Raw genomic sequence first — 19,385 nt, forward strand, 5'->3', positions numbered from 1 at the left:
GAAAGAAAGAAAGAAAGAAAGAAAGAAAGAAAGGAAGGAAGGGAGGAAGGAAGGAAGGAAGGAAGGAAGGAAGGAAGGAAGGAAGGAAGGAAGGAAGGAAGGAAGGGGAAGACAAAGAGAGAGGGGGAGAGAGAGAGAAACAAACAAACAAAGAAGCTGATATATTGTGTTCAGGTTTAACTGTGTAGCCAGTTCCTATCAAAGGCATAAACGTTTAAGTGGGTGGGAAGTAAATTTTTTAATTAATTAATTAAGGTAATTAATTTAGACTATATTTCCATAGTTACATGATTCATATTCTTTCCCTCCCCTCCTCCTTCCCCCCTCCCATAGCCAACAAGCAATTCCACTGGTTTTACATGTATCATTGGTCAAAACCTATTTCCATATTATTGATATTTGTACTAGGGTGATCATTTAGTGTCTATATCCCCAATCATATCCCCATCGAACCATGTGATCAAGCAAATGTTTTTCTTCTGAGTTTCTACTGGTGAGAAGTAATTTTGTCTGTCTTTATATCTGGTTTAGTGTTTGCTCCTGTCTTGCCCTCATCCTTCTAAAAATTATTTAGACTTGTTCATTGTCTGTTCCCTCCAGCTATTTCCTGAGCCTACACTGGCCCTACCCCACGTCGTGTACCCTAGGCAGAACACCATAAGGGATAATGTGGATAAAGTTGAATTTCCCTCTTATCACTCCTCCTAGGTTTGAACTTCATCAGACCTTAAGGATGCCAAAGTATGTTAATGAATTTCTTCAAATTCCTGAGTGGAGTATAACAACAACATTGATTCTCCTTTATAAACTAAGAACCTGAGGTCAAAGGAGGTTAGGATTGTGAATCAAACCATCCACATAGCCATAGAGCTGGTTTGCAGAAAACAATCTAATACTGTGGGAGCTTCCAGGATTCTTAGCAACCTATTACCAAAACACTGATTCAAATTTGCTGGCATATGTTACAGCTAAAAACATTTGGCTCTGCTCTTCTATTCTGGCTAGCAGAAAAAGAATGATGTCCTGTAAACTGATCTTTCAACTAATTATATGGTCCAAATGTCCCAGTGTTTGTGTTGGCTTCTCTTGTTTCAATTTCCTACTTAATTTTTTTAATTACAAACATAATAGCTTGTCAAAAACAAATAATTAAACACACAAGATAAGTAGTAAAACCTCTTAACACTGAACAAGGTAGAACCAAACAAATTAACAAATAAGCAAGAAATGCTTGTTTAATGTGTTCCCTTCTAGACATCTCTGAAATTCCTTTGCCTTGATAAAAACTTAATTTTAACTTTCTCCCATAAATAGACCTAAAAGTGTTTATATATATATGTATATATATATTAACTGATCAGTTATATGTGATAATTGACCATCTTCCATATTGTCTAACACCTCTTCTCTAAAAGATTTGGAAGTGCATTATCAAACGGCAATAACATTAATAATCCCAGGAGACTGCCGATTTCTTGAAGGCAGGACTATTCTATTTTAGTCTTTAAATTAGAGACCAGGGAGAGCCTGAATGTAATTATTTAATAAACATTTATTAAGTATCGCTTATCTGCAAGGCACTCTGCTAGGCAAATATACAATTTATACTTTATTTTGCTTGAAATATGACATGTTTCTTCTCCTCAAAGATCTTATATTCATTCGACTGGGAGCAAAGGCGATGTAGTTAGATAGAGTATTGGGCCTGGAGCCAAGAAGATTCCTTGTTCCAAGTTCAAATTTGGCCTCAGATACTTACTATCGTGCCTCACACGATACCTTACACAGAGTAGTCAATTAATTTGTTTTTATGAAACTGAATAATAATCACATAGAAGCTGGATGACAACTTGTCCATTCATGCATTCATTCAACCAGCATTTATTAACACCTAGTATGTGCCACAAACTAGGCAAACTAAAAACTAAAATAAATTGGCATTTGCTTAGAAGGAGCTTATATTCCATTGAAGGAAAACAATATTCCACAGAAAAGGAAAAATAAAATAGGCATAAGCTCCAAAATATTCAAACTATCCTCTGGTCAAATATCATTCCCACTCCTTCTCCATCCTTGGGACTTCCTTGGTTTCCAAGGTTACCTTTGCTTCTTCTTGCTCTGATCATAGCCTCCAACTTACTTCCCAGACCTCAGCTCCCCTTTATATTTGTTATTTTCTCTCATTCTAAAATAAATTCCCTTTGAGACAAGGATTGACTTTCTTTCATTTATATCATTACTTTACCCAGTGTTCCTGACTCAGAATGTCTATGCTATTCCTCCCAGTGGCTTATCTCCTAGAAATGCTTCCCTAGAGATTACTTTGTATTTAAATAGATAAAGCATTTCCTAAGCTCTTACTATGTGCCCCATGGACAGCTAAGTGGTGCAGTAGATAACATGCTAGGCCTGAAGTCAGGAAGATTCCTCTTCCTGAGTTCAAATCTGACTTCGGACAGTTATTAGCTGTGTGACCCTGGGCAAGTCCCTTAATACCTATTTCCTCATCTATAAAATGAGTGAGAAGGAAATGGCAAACCATTTCAGAATCTTTGCCAAGAAAACTCCAAAGGGGGTCACAAAGACTTGGACAAGACCAAAAAACAACTAAAAAAAACCTGATGTAGAAGATGTATTATAAAGGGTCTCCCCTAAGAGAGTATTAAGAGTATTACAATAGCCTATGAAAAATGTATGGAGAAGAGGACTATTGAAAAAGATCTTTTGTAGTGGTAGAATCAACAAGACTTGGCAATTGAGAGGATCCCATCTGTCCATTTGGGATTGGCACAGGAGACCCCAAAGGTATTTTCTAACTGAGACTTAGAACAATGATTTCAGGGTTCTTTCCACTATATTGTGTGTTCTTCTTCCATGTCTGTGTGCCTAGGTGTGTATGCCATTTACATCCTTTGGTATTTCTGGTTTCACATAACCAAGGCTCTTCACTTGAAACTCCTTCCAATGCCTCATCATGGCACGAAGGAGACCCTGACCCTGGGGCATGGGCTCAGGCAGGTGTGTCCTAGATGGAAAGGTTCAAAGGTCTTTCATCCCAATGCCAGCCTAAAGTCAGAGAGGCTTGCACAGTCTTGCGCAGTCAGATGGTTGACAGGGTGATGTTTTTTTTTCTATCCACTATAACTCATGTGAATCACCTATGAAGACTCAGAGGTATCTCAGGCTGGTTTAGGGGAGGGAAATCACAAGCCCTGGAAGTATTAAATAACTTTCACTTCAAGGTTTATAAAATGTTTTCTTCCCAATACGGGGAAAGGGAAGGGCTGGGAAAAAATAAAGGAACAAGCATTTGTTAAGAACCCACTATGTGCCAGGCAGTGTGGCAATCACTTCACAAATATTATTATTTCATTATTATATTTATAGAATATAGATTTATATAACATATTATCTCATTATTATACCCAGTTTACCGATGATGAAATGGAGGCAGATTTTAAGTGATTTTAAGCGATTATGAGGTTAAGTGATTTGCTTAGGATCATAGAGTTAGTAAATGTCCAGGGTCAGATTTGAACACGTCTTCCCAGAAATACTACGATCTGTACCTCCCCTGGTTGTTAGAGGCAACTAGGTGATGCCGTGGACTCTGCCTCTAACAACCAGGGGAGGTACAGATCATAGTATTTCAATGTTATAGATGAGGGCGTACAACCAATCAATCAATAAACATTTATTTAAGACATACCGTATAGGCCAGCAACTGTTCCAAGCCCTAAAGATACAGAAAGAGGCAAAAGACAGTCCCTACCCTCGAAAAGCTTACAATCTAATGGAGTAGACAACACGTGAACAAAGATATACAAAGCAAGCTATACACAGGATAACTAGGAAATAATCTACAGAGGGAAGGCACTAGAATTAAGAAGGATTAGAGAAGGCTCCCAGTAAAAGAAGGAATTTTAATCTGGGCTTAAAAGAAGCTAGGGAAGGCAGTAGGCAGAGGTGAGGAGAGAGCTTTCCAGACATTGGGAACAGCCAGAGAAAATGCCTAGAGTAGAGCATCTGCTCTACGAGGGCACTAAGGAGGCACTTTGGAGTTATACGTTTTGAGGGCTCGAGTTGATGTCCAGCTAGGGATAGAAAATGTAAATATATGAAGAGTTAAATAGAAGCATTAAGTAATACTAGAAAAAATAAAACCAGTAACAAGCCAGTATTTGAATAAGTGCTGAATGATTATAAACCACAGTGCTATGCATTCAGAGGAGGGAGAGAGCCCTGAGGCACTCAGGGCTACTGGAAGACTGTACGGAAAAGGCACTTAAGCCGGAGTGAATTGCCAGCTGTGTCCCTCTTTGAAGAAGTACCAAGGCCTTTCCCTGAATGTAGGGCATTGCTGTTTGAGTCGCCTCGGTGCTCCCAGGACCAGTGATTTCATCGATGCTGAGACTTCAGCCCCTCTACGCCTTAGGAGATGATCTTCGTGGATGGCTGTATTCCCGCCAAGCCCCCTAGAAAAATCATCTCTTGGTTTGATAGTCTCTGGTGAGGAGCCTCTCTAAGTTTAACTTGGCTGGTACTCACACGACAGACACAGTCCATTGCCTGGACTGTGATCAAAGATTTCCTGGCATGGTGAAGCCTGCCTGTGACTGGCATATTGACAGAGACTCTAAGAATTCAGGGGGCCCTCTATGCCACCATAAGATTCTAGAAAAGGTCATTAGCAGAGCTTTGTTATACTGAGCCAAAAATGCAATTCAATGTAGATAGCATGCATGTGCACACACACACACGAACAAACACACGAACAAACTCACACAGATAGGGTGGAATAAAAGAAAGAGAATTGCAATCCAACTCAGAGAACTATAAAAATGAGGCAAAGTCAAGAAAAACGATCTTGGGAGTAAAGATCAGAACTGATGTGAAAGGGCTGGTGCAGCAGAAGGTGAAAAGTCTTGGAATGCCAAAATCTGAGTACTGACTCTGCCACCTACTCACTGTGTGATCTTGGGCAAAATCCTTCTCCCTCTGAGCCTCAGTTTCCTCATCTGTCCAATGAGGGGGATGGACTCCAGGATCTCTAAGGTTCTTTGCAGCTGTAATACTCTGAAATTAGTTCTGCAGCTCAAGAGAGAATTCATATTCCCAGAGCTAGCAGCACATTTTCCAAACACCAACTCTTTTATTTTTTTATAAAAGAAAATTAATCTCCTAAGCCTTGGTTCTGACTTCACATCTGTTGGAATGCTGGAATACTGTACAGTGAATTCCAACTCTGGTGTGTTCAATAGAGGAATCTGTCACAGGTGGTAATTATTATGACCTTCAGATCTCCAAGGGAAGGGCTTTAAAAAAAACACAAATAAACTGTAACTAAGGCTTATTTTTATAATGAAGCAAAGAAATGATTTGTGTTTAGATGTAGTGAAGAGACAGGATTGGACGACAATTGAAAGATTTGTTTCCACAGCCAAAAGGTTTGGATTAAGTCCAAAAGAGTCCTGAGTCTTGGACCCAAATGAAGTGTCATTGAAAAGTGGAAAGATCACTAGCTTTGGAGTCAGATGTGACCTAGATTCAAATCCTCCTTCAATTATTGACTGCCCTAAAATATCTGCTAGCTCCATAACCATGGGCAAGTCATTTAGCCTCTGTCTTCCAAACTATTCTACAAGACTCATCTTTGAAGCCATAAAGAGAATGATAACAACTTTAGGGGGAGGGATTTCCCTATGCTAACAAACTATATTGATTTCACATAGTTGAATAGCAGGAGGAACACTGCACCCCAATGAGAAAATAAGAATTCAAGTTTCAATAGTGTTATGGATTTGTTTGTGTCATTTAGTAAATGTCTGTAATATCTTTTGTTCTGAGTAGAGAAAGTAAGAAAAAAAATAGTCCCTGTTCTATTTACATTTGACATAGGGAAACACAATGATAAATGAATGGATGGATGGATGAATGAATGAAAAATCATTTATTAAGCACTATTTGCCAGTTCTATGCTAAATATCAAGATACAAGGAATAAAATGGTCTCTGACCCAAGAAGTTTATAGTTTAATAAAGAAGAAAATACAGATAGTCCAAGGAGAAGAAATTTTTGATCTGGGAAGTTATTGGAGTGGTCTGTTGATTGATCATTCATTCAACTGGCATGAACTTTTCAGAAGCAATGGCAGTATTGAATTGATTATTGTGCCCAGAGCAAGAGATCAAAATGGTGTCTTGGGTGAGGAAAGAATGAGGGAGATGAAACCAGCAAGGCAGATGATCAGATAACTTGGGAAGAGGGTTAGATTTAATGTGAAGATATTTATCTGTAAGCAGCCAGCAGGCATAGTCTGGAAAGTGCTAGACATGGAATCAGGATGTCCTCCTTGCTTTGTTCTCAGTGAGTTCAAGTCAGTGGACCCAGCCAGATCATATGCTTCAAAATTGGAGAGCCAAAAGCCCTGATTTGTCAATTACTCAGTGATCTTTGAAGAAATGTGGGCAGAAAGATAGGTGCTCAAGAACTAGAATTAGGCAGATACCCTAGTTTTTAAAGATGAAAATTTAATCTTCAACCTATGGGCTAGTGAGTTTGATATCAGTCCCTAGTAAAATTCTCCCAGATTATTAGCTTAGTGGTCTGGGAACACTTAGAAAGAAAAATAATGATTATCATGAGCCAGCAAAGATTCATTAAGAATAAATGATGAGGGGGACAGCAAGGTACCCTAGTAGATTGAAAGCCAGACCTAGAGATGAGAAGTCCCAGATTCAAATCTGGCTTCAGACACTTCCTAGCTATGAGGCCTTGAACAAGTTACTTAACTCCCATTGCCTCACTCTTTCCACTCTTCTGCTATCAATACACAGTGTTAATTCTAAGGTAGAAGGTAAGGGTTTAAAAGAAGAAGAAATAATGAGGTGGAGACAGTAATACACTCTTGGTAGAGCTGTGAACTGTACAGCCATAGTGGTTGGACAATTTGAAACTATGCCCCAAAAGCTATTAAACTGCCCATATCCTTTGACCCGGTGATAGCTCACTATTTGGGCTATGCTCCAAGAAGATCAAAGAAAGAGGAAAAGGACTCATATGTATAAAAATATTTTTGGAAGCTCCTTTTGTAGTGACAAAGAATTGGAAACTGAGGGGATATAAATATTTTTTTAATTATGCCAGACTAGCATGATGTACATTTTGACAGAATTACTACTACAGTAAGTTGGTAGATTAAGGAAATGCAATAAACACAATAATTCTAAATTTCAGCAAAGCATTTGACAAAGTTTCTCAAGATATCTTGAAGACTAAGTGCAATGATATATAGGTAGTCTAATCAAGTAGTCTCAGAACTAACTGGAAGACTAGACCCTGACAATGTTGACTGTCAGCCTCAACTGGTAAATTACAGGGCTTTACCCTCAGACCATTTCTGTTCTAATTGCACTGTTCTATGCTTTGGTCAGATAACATGAGGAATATTTAGATAGGGATTGATCTAGATGACCTCATCTCATTAGCACAAGTCATATTCAACTCTTTTAGGTTCATATTCAACCCATTTAGCGTTTTCTTGGCAAAGACACTGAAGTGGTTTGACATTTCCTTCTCCAACTCATTTTACAGATGAGGAAATTGAGGGGGAAAGGATTAAGTGACTTGCCCAGGGTCCCACAGCTAGTAAGTGTCTAAGGCTGTATTTATCCTTAGGAAAAGAGTCTTTCTGACTCCAGACCTGACATTCTATTCATTGTATCACTTCATCATCCCTGAAAAGCACTATTATATTTTTTTATGTGAGAACTGAGAAAGGACAAATTAACACAGATTAGCAAAAATACCAGTGAATTTGGAATTTTAATTTTCAAAGATTTATTAATCTCAAAGTTCCGCTTATCATGGTTCATGTACACAGATATAGTTTCAAAGATTCCTAATGTGAGAATCCTGAATGACCTTGATCAAGTCTCTTAATCAAGCTGTACCTAAATTTCCTTCCCTGTAAAATGAAGAGCATACACTCTCTAAAGGTTCTTCCACCTCTATATCCTGTAACACCTATTATAATCATCTAGTGGCAGGATGGTAGAGTCAAAAACCACTTGGAGTTAGGGAAAACTGGGGTTCAAATTCTAGATCTGCCTCTATTAGTCATGTGGCCTTGGGCAAATCCCTTGGATCTCTGTACATACCAACAAGGTTTAGAGACCTAAAAGATCCTAGAACTGCTCATCACGAAAAGTAGACCTCAAGTTGCCTTTAGTAACAATGACTTAATGGCCTCTAGGTTTTCCATCTTCACAGGAGGGGTGCTAGAGAACTTTAGGAATTAAGACAGATGATCCGTGGATCAGGGCAGAAGTATCCTTGTATATGTTATGGATAAAGGCTTAAAACTAATGTTTATATGAAGCAAGTACAATTAACAAATCCATCAATGAATTTTGCACGCACCTCTTTATTAATTTGTTCATTTAAGCCCCAAATATCCCAGCTATTGATACATGAAAAACTTTCAAATATTTAAAACTGTCAAATGGACCATCTGCCTTGGAATGTTGTGAGTTTTTCCTCACTGAAGGTCTTCCCTCAGTAGAGACTGAATGCACAGATTAAACGACATTAACAGGGATGCAGTAAGTAGGCTGGGCAACTCTGAAGGTACAAGCTTGACTAGGTGACATGCAAGGCTCATTCCATCTCTCCAATTCTGTAACTCTTTGGACCTAAGCCTTTGGTTCTTCATCCCTGTTTTAACAGGGATAATAATACTTGTACTTCTTACCTCACAGGATCAAATGAGATAATGTCTATAAATCTCTCTGTAAACTATAAAACATTTATATAAATGTGTGAGCTGTTCTTATTACCCTGACTCATACATGCCTACCCAATCTCATGAATATACATATTCATAGTTGCCAATTGCTGGTGATGGCCAGTCCCAGACAAAGTCAAGTCAAATCAAGTCAAAAAGCATTTATTTATATGCCTACCAAGTTCATTGTATTTTCTTGATGTAAACATTAATTTTAAGTCTTTATCTATAACATACACAAGGGTACTTCTGCCCTGATCCACAGGTTGTCTGTCTTAAATCCTATGTTCTTTAGCTTCCCTCTACAAAGATGATGCCAGTGTTGAAGATACACAAAAAGGCAAAAGATAACCCCTTCTCCCAAGGAGTCATAGTCTAGTGGAGGAGACAACATGCAAAGCAATATGCACATACAAAATATATAAAGAATGAATTGGAGATCATCTAAGAGGCTGCTTATAGAAGGTGGGATTTAAGCTGGAAACTGAACAAAACCAGGAGATGGAGATGTAGTGGAAGAAAATTCCAGGTAGGCAAGACATTGAAAAAGCCTGCATCAGGAGATGGAATGACATCTTTGAGGACTACCTAGAAAGCTAGAGTGACTGGATCATAGAAAACATGGATAGGAGTAAGGCATTCAAACAAACTGGAAAGGCAGGAACAAGTCAGATAATGAAAAGCTTTAAAGGCCAAAAGGATTTTATATTTGATTCTGGAGGGAGGAGTTTATTGATTGGAGGAAAGGAGGTGGGTAACACTGACAGACCTGTGCTTTTGCAAGATCAATTTTACAGCCTAATGGTGGCTGGACTTAAGTGGGGAGAGATTCGATCAGCAGTTTGGATGGGAGACAATGAGGGCTAGTACCAAGGTAGTTGAAATATCAGAGGAGATAAGGTAGTATAAAAGAGAAATGTAGCAGAGGTATAATCAACAAGCTTGACTTGGATTTAGGGGATGAGAGTGATGACTTGAGGATGGCACCTAGGATGAGAGCCAAGGCACTTAGGAAGACTGTGGTGTCCTTAGCAATAATAGGTAAGGGAAGAAGTGAGGAGGTTGAGAGGGGAAAATAAGTTCAGTTGAGTTTAAGATGTCTACAAAACAAGTTGTATTTGTCAACAAAATATTCAGTTCAAGATGTCTAATAGTTGGAAATGCAAGACTAGAGATAAGAAGAGATGTTAGGGCAGGACAAATAGATCTTAAAATCATCAGCATAGAGATGATCACTGAATTCATGGTTGCTGATGAGATCACCAAGTGAAATAGTATAGAAGAAGAGGGAACATTCAGGATGAAGCCCAGTGGGGCACCCTCAGTTAATACACAAGACTTAAATGAAGAACAATTGAGGAGTTATCAGATACTAAGGAGGCAAATCAGGAAAGAATACTTTCACAAAAACCTAGACTAGAGAGCCTTAGGGAGAAGAGGATGATAGGGACAAAGGCAACAGAGGTTCACAAAGGATGATATTGAAAAAAAGATTAGACATGGCCATAACATCATTTATCATATATTATATTATCATATATCATATTATCATTTATCATAACTTTAGAGAGAACAGTGTTCAGTTGAAATATAAGATTGGAAGCTTGTAGAGAGTTGAGAGTGAAAAGAAAGGAAGTAGAGACATTTAATATAGATGGTCTATTTGTAGAGTATCTGAAAGAAAGCATCAGCCAGGACTTCTAATCACTAAAAATGCAATGGAGTTTGGAGGCAGCTGGGTAGTTCAGTGGATTGAGAGCCAGACCTAGAGAAAAGGTCCTGGGTTCAAATTTGGTATCACAGACTTCCTAGCTTTGTATCTCTGCGCAAGCCACTTAACCCCCATTGCCTAGTCCTTACTGCTCTTCTCCCTAAGAACCAATACACAGTATTGATTCTAAGACAGAAGATAAAGGTTGTGTTTTTTTTAAAGCAATTGAGTCTATGAAAATTTATTTTCCATTCCAAGCTTCAATCCTGCTACTTCACTTTTGTTCCCAGACCTCTAGGCCTTCCCTTCTTCTCCCTAAAAGTCAGGGACCATTTTTATGCAGGTGAAATCTGGTTGATAATTAGTCACTTTGCAAATGAACTTGCAAGGCAGTCATAAAAGAGGGGAGAGATATGGAACAAATCTAATGGGGATGAATGGATCAAGTGAGGGTTTTTTGAAGAAGGCAAAACATAGGCATGTTTGTCAGCTATGATAGGAAAGCAGATAGTAGCTAGGGAGATATTTATGATAAGTGAGAGAAATGTTACCCATCTCCAGAGAGAACTGATGGAGTCTGACTGCAAATTGAAGCATACTATTTTTTTACTTTATTTTATGTGTGTGTTTTGGGGCTGTGTTTTCTTTCATATGACTTAAATGGAAATATGTTTTGCATGACTGCACACAAATAACCTGTATCAAAATTTCTTGCCTTCTCAATGGCATGGGGAGAGGGTGGAAGAAAATTTGGAATTCAATTTTTTAAAACATTTTAAAAGTTGTTTTTACATGTAATTGGGAAAAAATAAAATATATTTTTTAAAGTAAGTGAGAGGGTGGAAATGATAGAAGAAGCAATGTGCTGGAGAAGACAGGATAGAATGAAATTATTTAATCATATAGAAGAGTTTGCCTTGGCAAGAAGAATCACCTTTTCTTATGAGACTGGTATGAAGGAGGAGATAGTATTGGAAAGAATTTGAGTAATATGAGATGAAGAAGAGGGGGGAAAAAGGGAACTTTTGGTGAATGGCCTCAATTTTCCCAGCAAAATACCAGGCAATATTCTCAGATCAGAGAGTGGTGTAGAGGGAGTCATGGGAAGTTTGCAGAATGAAAATATTGGGTACCTGTAGCATCAATCTTAATTTCAACAGAACACCTAAGAAAAAAAGAGAGATAGTGCAATGACATTCAGTTTGTCCTAAATAGAGGCCAAAGAAATCAAGAAGTGCATGCCATTATGTGATAACTGCTAACTCACTGTCTGTGGTGTTCTGTTTGCATCTTGTTGTGTATCCAGCATTTGGATGCTTTGATCAATGTTCTAACTCTTATTTCGTAAGCCCAATATTTCATCATGTTTCATTTACTCAGTTTGTACCATTCCCCAAACACTAATTCCTGCCCAAAGTCAATCTTCAGGCATAATCATATATGTATGTAGTAGCCCCCTCTGTAACTTCAAAAAAACATAGTCTTTTCAGTGAGTAGTACTAATCTTAAGCATTTCTATTCCAAAGTACCAGTCTTGTTCATTGCCTTTAGAGCATTTGAAACCTACAGTATCCCATAGTTTAAGGTCCCTTTCAACTCAAATCCTACTGTTCCATGATGATAAATCATTTTCCATCTAGAGACAGTGGTCCATCACTGGGCTCTAGCCTCAGTGACATGCTGTTTAATTTACTTCTCAATGATTTAGATCAGTGATTCCCAAAGTGGGCACTACCGCCCCCTGGTGGGTGCTGCAATGATCTAGGGTGAGCGGTGATGGCCACAGGTGCATTTATCTTTCCTATTAATTGCTATTAAAATCTTAAAAAATTAATTTCCAGGGAGCTAAGTAATATTTTTTCTGGAAGGGGGGGGTGGTAGGCCAAAAAAGTTTGGGAACCACTGATTAGATGAAGCTATCAATGGCAATTTGTGAAAGATGGAAAGTTGTGAGAGGATAGCAAATTGGATAAATCTTAAGATCGTGTATTTAGATCTAGAAATTATCCAGTCCAACCTCCTTTTACATAGGAGAAAGCAAAATAAAGAGATTAAGCAATGTATTCAAGGTAGTAAGTAGAAATATGGATAATGACAATTTAGCTTACCAGTCATTCCGGAGAAAAAGATTTGAGAATTTTAGTGAATTGTAAAATTAATGAGAATTGATGATACACTATTGCTTCCCAAAATGGGATGAAGAATCTCAAAGGTTTAAAGACTGGGAGTCAAGAAAGAATGGAAATCTGGTATTCAAAATGATAGAGGCATAATCCTAACACATTGAGAGTATTTTTCCATCGAAACACTCAAAGGACAGCTTAACAGAAATCAGAGTGTTTTTGTAGAAGAGAAGAATTAATAGAAAATATACTATCTTTCAATACTTAAGAAATTATAACATGGGGAGGGGGTTAAAATTATTTTTTCTTGGTACCAGGAAGTGGAATGAGAAGCAATGCATAAAAATTAGAAGTAGATTTTAGCTCAATCCAAAGAACCTTTAACAATTAGAGATGTCCAAAAGAGGAAATAGACTCCCTAGGAGGCAATAAAATAGTTGCTAGAGGATCAGCTGTTGGCAGTGTTGGAGAGAGGATTTACACATCAAAAATAGGTTAGATTCAATAACCTGTGAGTCTGGTCAAACTCTGAGAGTCTGCATAGGGGATTCATGGGAGATAGCTAAAAAGATAAGTAATAGTTCATCGATTAATCAACATTTATTAAGGCCCTACTATGTGTCAGGGACTGCACTAAACACTGAGGTTACAAAAGAAAGCAAAAAACAGTCTTTGCCTTTACCGAGCTTAAAGTCCAATGGTAGCAACAAATACAAACAAATTATACAAAGCAATAAGAAATCATTAAAGAGGGAAGGCACTGGAATTGAGAAGGGTTGCAAAAGACTTTCAGTAAAAGGATGTTAATTGGGACTTAAAGGAAGTCAGTGAGATCCAAAGTCAGAGTGGAGGAGGGAGAGCATTCCAGTCATGGAGCACACCAGTACCCAGAGAGGTACTTATTCATGGCACTTATGAAAGGTCATAAATGACAGACTAGTCAGGTCCAGATAGTTAGACTCATCTGAATGGTTAGATGTGGATGGAGTTTTTTGGCTAATGGTCATCTCAAGTAGTTATAGGTCCTCCAATTGTACTATGGACAGACTCTTATAGGCAATACCATCTAGTCCTCCTCTCCCTACCTCAGAAATTTTATTCTCCCCTTCCTGCTTTTCTTGTAATAAAACACTTTATTTATCATGTGATCTTTGGTGAGTCATTTAATCTCCTTGTGTCTCAGTTTTCTCAGCTGAAAAATGGATAGAGTTGGAGTCATTGGCCCTTAACTTCCCTTCAAATTCTAAATCTATAATCTTATAATCCTAATATTAAAAAAAACAGAATTGGGCATCAATAGTTCAGGGTGTAAAGTTCAAGCAAGACCAGAGATAGAGGGCAAAAACCTTCTTTTGAGAAATTCTTCAGTGTGTTAAATATATTGATGACTGCTGATAAAATGTTATTGTTTTGGTTTGATTCAAGTACATCTTAATATAATATGGGTCCTGACTCCATTGTAGAGAAAATAGGAAGAGATAGCATTTATTAGGCATATAGTATGTGCCAAGCTCTGTGCTAAATAAACTCTGGATACAGATAGACCATATAAGCAAGATAGTCTCTACTATCAAGAAATTCGCTTTCTAATGAACAAGGCAATACAAAAAGGGGAGCTGGAAGTTGAGGGAGGGTGGGGAAGGAATGTATCATGATTTCCACATGGCTAGGAAATGAGGTCGAGGACTAGATATGGACAAGATGAGACAAAAGCTCCCCTCCTAGAGCCAAAGGTGGTTCCAGCAGAAGTCTGAGTTTCAGGTTGGAAAGAAAGATAAAGCAAGAACTGTATGCTCAATATGAGTCATCAGATTTACATGAGAGCCAAAGAAACCTATTGAGCATATCCCAAAAGTCTCAATGTCATTCTAAGCTTAAAACAGCACTAGACTTTTGGGATACCCTGCATACTCTTGAGCTTTTTGAGAAAGGTATAGCGCCCATCATATGGGCAAACAATAATCCCAGTGACCCATGCTTTGCATTGGTCAAAACACAAATCCATTCTGTATTCCATTCTGGGTACCATGTTTTATGTAGGCCATATGCAAGCTGGAGAGCTTCCAGAGGGGAGAAACAGATGGCAAGGGACCCTGAAACCAGGGCATATAAGGTTATGTGGAAATATTCGAGGAGGTTTAACCTGAAGAAAAGTCTTAGGTGGAATATAACAGTTGTATTTAAATACTTGAAGACATTATGCCAAAGGGTAGAGCAGGATTTATTTGATCCCAGAGGGCAGAACTAGGACTGCTGGGTTGAGTTATGGAAAAAAAAAATTGAGGTTTGTTGCCACAGATTAGGGGGTGGGAGAGACTGGCCCTTATTGGAGACCTTTGCGCAAAGGGTAAATGACCATTTGCCAGACATATTGTAAAGAAGATTCCTAAGTGGTTTCTGCAATCCCTTTGTGAAATTCTGAAGTTTTGTGAAATGTATGTGTGTATTTATATATAGTTACAGATACATAGACACACATGTGGGTGTGTATATACACATATAAAAATATATTTATGTGCCCACACTTAAGTATGTACATATACACATGTATATGCCTGCATCCATATGGAGGGAACAAACCAAAAATGGATCAAAATGGATAGAGAGAGAATAAACCAAAAATGCTCAAAAATGGACACACACACACACACACACACGCACACACAATTTTTATGGGCTTTACGGTAGCAATGTTGTCTGACCTTTTTTCTTCTCTGCTTTTCTTTCAGGGACGTTGCATCAATTTCATGCGAGTGAAGAACAACCCACCCGCCAAGTACCCACTCAACAACGCCTATCACCCCACTTCTCTGCCTCCTGCCCCCATTTATACTCCTCCGCCTCCTGCTCACCTCTCCACTCCCCCACCTCCTAGCTCTCCCACCCCACCAACGCCTAGCCTACCTTCCATACTTCCCCCACCTCCTCATGCCCCACCCCCCAACCGAGTGCCACCACCCTCTCGTCCCCCACCTCGGCCTTCTCTCTAGAATCCAGAAAATATCCTTCCAGCTCTCTCAGATGCCTTGGGGAAGAAATCCCACTACAGTATTATCGTATACACCTTCCAAGTCAAAGAGGGCTTTTGTTTTCAGAAATGGGTAGCAATCAAAGAAATCACACACACTTTTTTTAAAATTTAGAAGCAATAATAAACTGACAACTTCAGAGCCAGCCTAAAGAAAAAGAGAAGTTTGAAAATGCCTTTTGAAAAAGCAGACAGGCAGGGAGGCAACATAAGTCATGTTGTCTAGTCTCCACCTCTGGAAGGAGGACATTATGAGATTCTCCCTGGGGCCTGAAGAGAATCAGCATGTTCTTCTTTTTACAGTGTAATCCAGTAAGTCATGAGCCCACAATTCATAGTCTTTAGAAGACCTAAATGGGAATATGTCCCATGGAGACTGGCAAGGAAATAATTTCCTTGTAGTTGAAATGCAACGTGTGATTAGAAACCGTATTCCTGGATTTCTCAATGACTTCTCCCCAGTTCTGCTGTACTCCATGCTCACGCTAGCCTTGACCTTGAGATTTCAGGAATTCGTCTTCTGATTCTTGCGGAGTTGTAAAACACCTTTTAAGTCAAAGGAGGGTTTTGGTTTTTTGTTTTGTTTTGTTTTATATTGATTTCTAACAAGAATCAGTCAGTCAGCTATGCCATAGAAGAGTTTGAAACTCAATTGGTGGACATTTGAAAAGTACACCATCGAAGAGACTGTGGCTTATAAAGACCAAATATCTTTCCCTGCCTGGACCATGACAGCCACAATGAAGTGGAAGCAAGTGTTTGTTGATGGATTTGGGTATGTTGTTTTGTAGAAATGAAAATAATTAAAAGTCATTCAGAGAAAATCAGCATGTGTGTAAAACAGGAGCCAGTTGTTTCAAAAACTGAATGAATCCCACAAGGTCAGAGCTGACAAGAGACCAAACTCTTCATTTTACAGTCAAGGAAATCGAGGTCCAGCTACTCATCCGAATCATATGTGTACTAATTAGAGGTATGAAGCCAGGAGTCAGAATCAAGTCCTCTGATTATATATCCAATGCTTTTTCCATTCCAAATAAACTCTGCATAAAATCAAGGAAAAACTTAGAAAGGGGACCAGGCATTTCAGTCCCATTGAAATAGTTTTTCTCAAAACCTGGAGCTCAGCAGCAGTGTTTTCCCACACCCTGATCTTCAGTTAGATGGTATCTCTTATGTTTACCTTATGTCCTAATCATTCAGTGACTTCCATTCATGTCCAAGACCACAGGTTAGCTAGGCTTTCTAAGATGTGTGGCATAAAGAAATGATGCATTTGAGATTTGTTCCTTCCAAACTGAAAATGAATCTGCCTTCCCAAAATGTAGTCATTAGGAATGGTTCCCATAAATCAGATTGCTTTTTACAAGTGTCATTTCAAAGCTAGAATTCAAACTGAACCTTTAATTTCTAAATGATTCTAGTTTGTGGTTGAGGGAAGTGGAAGGGTGGAATAGAAGAGGTATGGGAGGAGGTTTAGTGTTGGAATAGGAGGCTCATTCCCAAGCCCTTTGGGTACTATGAAAAATACGAGAGTGTTTGTGTATATATTTCTTCTCTGGTGTCCAAGATAATCATGTCCATCCATTATCATCTGTTGGCCAAGGTGAAGTCAGGCCAGATGTGCAATATATAAGTAGGTCAGTAAGGAATACATTGGCTGCAATTTCACAAGCAGACCTTGGGCCCACCCAGCTCTATGGCCTAACCTAGAAAAGGCTATAAGTCAACTTTCTGAACATCTGCCTTCATTACACAGTACTAGAAGGAAATGAAGATAGCTTACAGTGATATTCTCTACCCTACCCAATTTCCCTTCTCTTTTCCTGCAGGCTGGGTAGAGGGTTAAAAAGGTAGCTGCCTACACAATACAGTGTGAGAGGAACCACAAGAGGACCTGTCCCAGGGTCATATACCACTACCAAGTCAGAACTTCACATAGCTACTAAGTCAGGGGATTGGACCCAGGTTTTCCTGATCCTAAAGCTGGTATACATTCCATTATATTGCTTCTGTTATTTGAAATAGTATATCAAATTATATTCACAGACCTAAAAGGTCATCTAACTGCATGTTTTACAGAAGTAAATACCCTTCTCAATTTTGCCTAGAATTTGCCCTGTCTCTTAGGGAATCATAGGATATCAATGCTGAAAGGGACCGTAGAACAGAAAATAAAGAATGTATCAGAGCTAGAAGAGAGCCTGGAACATAAAATGCCAGAAGTGAGAAGAACCATAGAGATGATATACACTATGCAGTTGAATACTAAAGCCTAGAAAGGCAACGAGACATTAATAGGGAGGTAGTCAGAGACAGAATCCAGATCTCCTCACTCTTAGCTCTTGCTACCACACCAAGCTGCCTTCTACCCTTCAAGGAATTTTTCAGGATTTCCTTTATAAGTAGAGATTCCGGTGTTTTAGAACTTTTGGCAGATTATTTCCCCCTTCCCCATTTCCAGAGAGAACTTCACCTTCTGCTTTTTATGAACATAATTTTGGAAACAGGGCCAGACAATTCCTACGCTGTCCAGAATGATACCACTGAACGCTGGATCCCAGACACCAGCTGTCCTATTTTGTAGGAAAGGAAGTTTCTAACTGGCTTCCAAACTCTTGAGGTTGGAGTTTATCAGTCCCATCCATCTGTTTTGTCTGCTGGCAGCTCAGAACAGAATTTTCCCATCCCCTAAGTGGTAGTGGTCTCTGCAATAGCAGTAGCAAACACTGCCCCTCTTTCTCAATATTTCCTGCCTAGAGGACCCCTCCTGGTGATGGTAGACGGGGCTCAAGATCTCAGAACTGGGGCTAGATGGTCCTTCCTCTAAAGCCATGTGGCACAGTATCCCCTGAGCTGGGTCAGCCATCTTTTTTTATATGCTTGTACTGTGGGAATGTGGAATAATTTCATGAAGAATTGGCAGTGTTTGTTCTTCAAATGTGAAATTAAAAAAAAGCCTTTGTGAAAACTACCTTCCTCCAAAATAATAATAATAATAATAATAATCAATCATCAAATGATGTAGCAATGATGTCAAGTGATGTCTTCAGTCATTCATGATGGTCAGGAGTTGGGCAAATTTATATATGCTCTAGTGTTCGAACCAGTATTTTGTTAGCAATCTATTAAATACAGAAAAGACTTTCATCAACCATTTTATAAAAAATGTCAGGACATATCAGAGTCAGCATCTCTATATGAAAGAAGCAGAAGATGTACAATCGTGATCAGAAAAATACACAAAATGATTTTTTCAAAGCCCATGTTGGAGTCCAGTTCCAAATTCATGTTGTATATATTCTTAATGCATGCTTACCATATGTTAGATGGAAGCATTTCCTATCCAATGTGGATAAAGAGAACAGTTGTAGTAAATTATTATAAAGTCAGTGATATTTCACGGCAGGTACCAAGCTGTGCTTGTTTGTTGTCTCATGATTGTATTGCTTTTTTTATATAAATGTATAAATATTTACTAAAGGGACGAGAACCTATTTTGCATAGCATTAATTAGGATGGATTGTGAGTCCTGGTCTGCCTCCAAGAGGTCAAGCTGGCTTGTGTGTAGCCTGGAACTTACAGATGTCAACATATGCTACGTTTACATACCAGCTTTACCTCCTACTAAGGAATAATGGCATGAAAATATAAATAGTAAACTTAGAAGGTATTCTGACCAGAATTTGCTGTTAGAAATATTCTTAGAATGAACATAAATGATCTCCTAAGCACAAG

General features: G+C 38.6%; 1 protein-coding gene across 1 annotated transcript in view; it reads left to right on the forward strand.

The window, feature by feature from the left end:
• The window catches only part of ANTXR1 (ANTXR cell adhesion molecule 1), a 331,895-nt gene extending 316,286 nt beyond the window's left edge, over positions 1-15,609 (forward strand). The window contains exon 18 of the mRNA XM_044660903.1: positions 15,349-15,609. Within this exon, the coding sequence (XP_044516838.1) occupies positions 15,349-15,609 (261 nt within the window). The remainder of the gene's footprint in view (positions 1-15,348) is intronic.
• Positions 15,610-19,385: the final 3,776 nt, after the last annotated feature.

This window comes from Gracilinanus agilis, chromosome 2 (assembly GCF_016433145.1).
Source record: "Gracilinanus agilis isolate LMUSP501 chromosome 2, AgileGrace, whole genome shotgun sequence".
Taxonomy (NCBI): domain Eukaryota; kingdom Metazoa; phylum Chordata; class Mammalia; order Didelphimorphia; family Didelphidae; genus Gracilinanus; species Gracilinanus agilis.